The 3,029-nt window shown below is 52.6% G+C and overlaps 1 protein-coding gene across 1 annotated transcript; it reads left to right on the forward strand.

Annotated features, from left to right (window-relative positions):
• The first annotated feature begins 226 nt into the window (after positions 1-226).
• On the forward strand, positions 227-2,758 carry LOC109773875 (uncharacterized). The gene has a single exon (XM_020332604.1). It carries the CDS (start codon positions 227-229, stop codon positions 2,756-2,758), a length of 2,532 nt encoding a protein of 843 aa, XP_020188193.1.
• Positions 2,759-3,029: the final 271 nt, after the last annotated feature.

Consider the following 3,029-nt stretch of genomic DNA (forward strand, 5'->3'; position numbering starts at 1 on the left):
GGTCAGTCTTCCAAAGCCTTGATAATTAACAACAAGTCTTCGTCTCGATGAAGGCGCGCGTAAGCTCAATTAGTACCTAAATTATTATAGTACTCACTTTAATATTGCACCTTCAGTTAATAGCCGGTTCTGAACATTTCCAAACCAGCAAGTACCAACTGAACTCTACTCCTCGCAGAAAGGGCGTTCACTCGTAGAGAGAGAGAGAGAGAGAGAGAGAGAGAGGATGAGCTCAGAGAAAGAAAGAGAGAGGATAGGCTCCGCGGCGAATGCTGCCGAAGCAATCCTGCTCACCTTGAAGAGCCTCTTCAAGCAAGACAATGTTACTGGCGTGGCCAGTGTGGAGCTGTGGGTGCTGTTGACGACGGTGCTACTGGTGTGGAGGTTCGTCCTCGACTTCTCCGGGCCATGGTTTGGGAAGCCGAGCAGGATGGTTGTTGTGGTCACCTTGGAGATACTCAACCAAAACTTGGTGATCTACACCATGGGACTGATGCAACTATCGGGCGTGAAGGTGAACGACTACTTCCAGGTGTGGGCGGTTCTGCTGGTCACCCTGCAGTACAGCGTCAAGGTCGGGCGGCCATACACCCGGTCCAAGCAGGTCCCAATGCTGGATCTGATGTCCTCCTTCTGGTCCGCCAATCTCCTCCGGGTACAGACCTTCAACCTCCTCAGGTTCCCCCTCTGGTTGATCTGGTCCCTGAATGCGGTTCGCATCATTGTGCTCTTCCTCACCACCGGCAAAGGGGAGACTAACAACCAAGAGAGCATGAGGCTGGTGAGTGACTACATGAGCTATGAGGACGATCTATCTGCTGGTGGTGACCTGCAGGTATCAGAATCAGACATGAGGGGGTGCAAGTACCTGGTACATGGGGAGCACCGGGTGTTGAAGGAGATACAAGAAGGCCCGCGAGGGGGAACAAGAACACTGTCTTCTTGCTTCAGAAGGAAGAGGGAAATACGCGGGTCTGACAGGAGCTACAAGATTCGGCTGGATCCAGATGGAGTCCACAAGAATCAGCTCGTCACCGTGGACAAGATATGGCATGACAGCAGCAACGGCAGGTTGCTGGGACTGGGAGCCGCAGAAGACCCTCGTAACCAGCGCAAGGACCTGTGCCTCTCCTTCTCGCTGTACAAGCTGCTGCGCCGTCAGTTCTATGATCTCCCAGTGCATGAGCTGAAGAGGCCGCAGGGGAAGGAGAAGATCCGCAAGCTCGTCTTCGACTACATCCTCAACGACTGCGAGAGGGCATTCCGCATCGTAGGGGTGGAGCTGTCCTTCCTCCAAGACCTGTTCTACAGCAAGCACGCCGCCGTGTTTGCCGGCGGACTCATGGTGCCGCTCCGGAGCCTGCTGCTGTCGCTGTCTTTGGCCACGGCGACGGGGTACATCGCGTATCCTGCCCGGCGCATACCCGAGCGGATGGATCCAGCAGACCGTAACAGGATCACACACGGCGTGTTCATCACACGCCTCATGGTCGGCATCATCGTTCTCAAGGAGCTCCTGGAAATTGTTCTCTATGTGCTGTCACGGTGGGCCAAGGTTCTGGTGCTGTGCAAGTACCTCCAGCATCGGTGCCTGCGGCGTCCGGTAGTGGAGATGGCGATGAGATTCATGCTGTTTTTCGGTAGCAGAGCCAAATGGAGTCAGACCATCAGGCAGCAGAACCTTCTTGTTGGTGCTACAACCAGTGTTCTGAGGCCAACAGGTGTGCTGCCTCCGCTTACATGGACGCTGGTGCTCCGTCGAGGGGTAGTTACCGGAAAAACCGCCCTCAAGGATTACACCAAGAATGCGATATTAGAATCGCTCAAGAAGTTGGAGAAGTCGGCTCAAAAAAAGAAGAAGTTGGAGAACTCGGCTCAAAAAAAGAAGTTGGAGAACTTGGACAAGAAGGAAGGGCTAGCGATGGATAACTACTTCTCAAATGCCTTCAAATCAGACAAGAGGGTGGTGAAGTGGCCAAGAAACCTCAAGGTAGACACCCACATCATACTGGTCTGGCACATCGCCACCAGCCTCTGCGAGATCTACTTCCACAACAAAGTCCAGAACCTCAGGGCTGTGCGGCGACCGCAGCCTTTCGTGCAGGATCCAAATTGGATTCGCAACGAACGGTTTGAGCAGTACGCGACTGCAGCCACCTTATCCAACTATTGTGCGTATCTGGTCAGGAAGGCACTGGTGCCGGACAATCCCATTGTCGCCGGAATGGTCATTGATGAGGTAATCAAAGAAATTAACCACCTTACTTCCAAGTTCAGTATCAAGCCTCGACTCATGCAACTGCAAGACGTGTACAAGAGCCTTATGCAGACAGTCCACAAACCATGCACGAACCGTGATCACTATCAGATCTTTGGCTGGGGCGATGACGTGGAAGCAGTAACACGAGAGGGAATCGGTGGAGTGAGAAAAAAACAACATGAACAAGGCCTCCACATTGGGTGCTCCTTAACAAGGATGGGTGCAGAGCTTGGGATGCACCTGAGAGAGGTGTATAGAGGCGACACAGCAGGCCTTTGGAGGGACCTGGCCAACTTCTGGACGGGGTTCCTCCTCCACCTGGCCATGAACACGAGCGCAGCCACGCACGGGAAGCACCTCGCCGGCGACAGTGAGCTCATCACACACCTGTGGGCGCTGCTCTCGCACGCCGGCTTCCACGGGAACGCCAACGACGGCGAGGAGGGGCAAGACAACGAGAACGCCCCTGATCTCGACCTGGCAGTACAAAATGCATGAAAAGTTCTTTCTCGACTCCTTGCACCGCGCGCGGCACCGACATCCTTGTCGTATTCTTTTTTGTGCCTTTTGGTATTTGTTCGTACTGCTATTTATCTTTCACTTTCACTTTTGGTAATTGTTAGTTTCAGTTCAGTTTAAGTTCATTTGACTAGGGCTGTGTAGAAACACTGTATTTATCATTTGTCAGATTAGAACCATCTTTGTCATTCTTAGTTAATTTTCTGTTTTTTTTAGTAATTACTGTATCCATTCCACAGATTCCAAGTCC

This window comes from Aegilops tauschii, chromosome 5 (assembly GCF_002575655.3).
Source record: "Aegilops tauschii subsp. strangulata cultivar AL8/78 chromosome 5, Aet v6.0, whole genome shotgun sequence".
Taxonomy (NCBI): Eukaryota; Viridiplantae; Streptophyta; class Magnoliopsida; order Poales; family Poaceae; genus Aegilops; species Aegilops tauschii.

Excerpts from the sequence above, each read along its gene's own strand:
- LOC109773875 (XM_020332604.1), top strand. The coding sequence starts at position 227 with ATGAGCTCAGAGAAAGAAAGAGAGAGGATAGGCTCCGCGGCGAATGCT.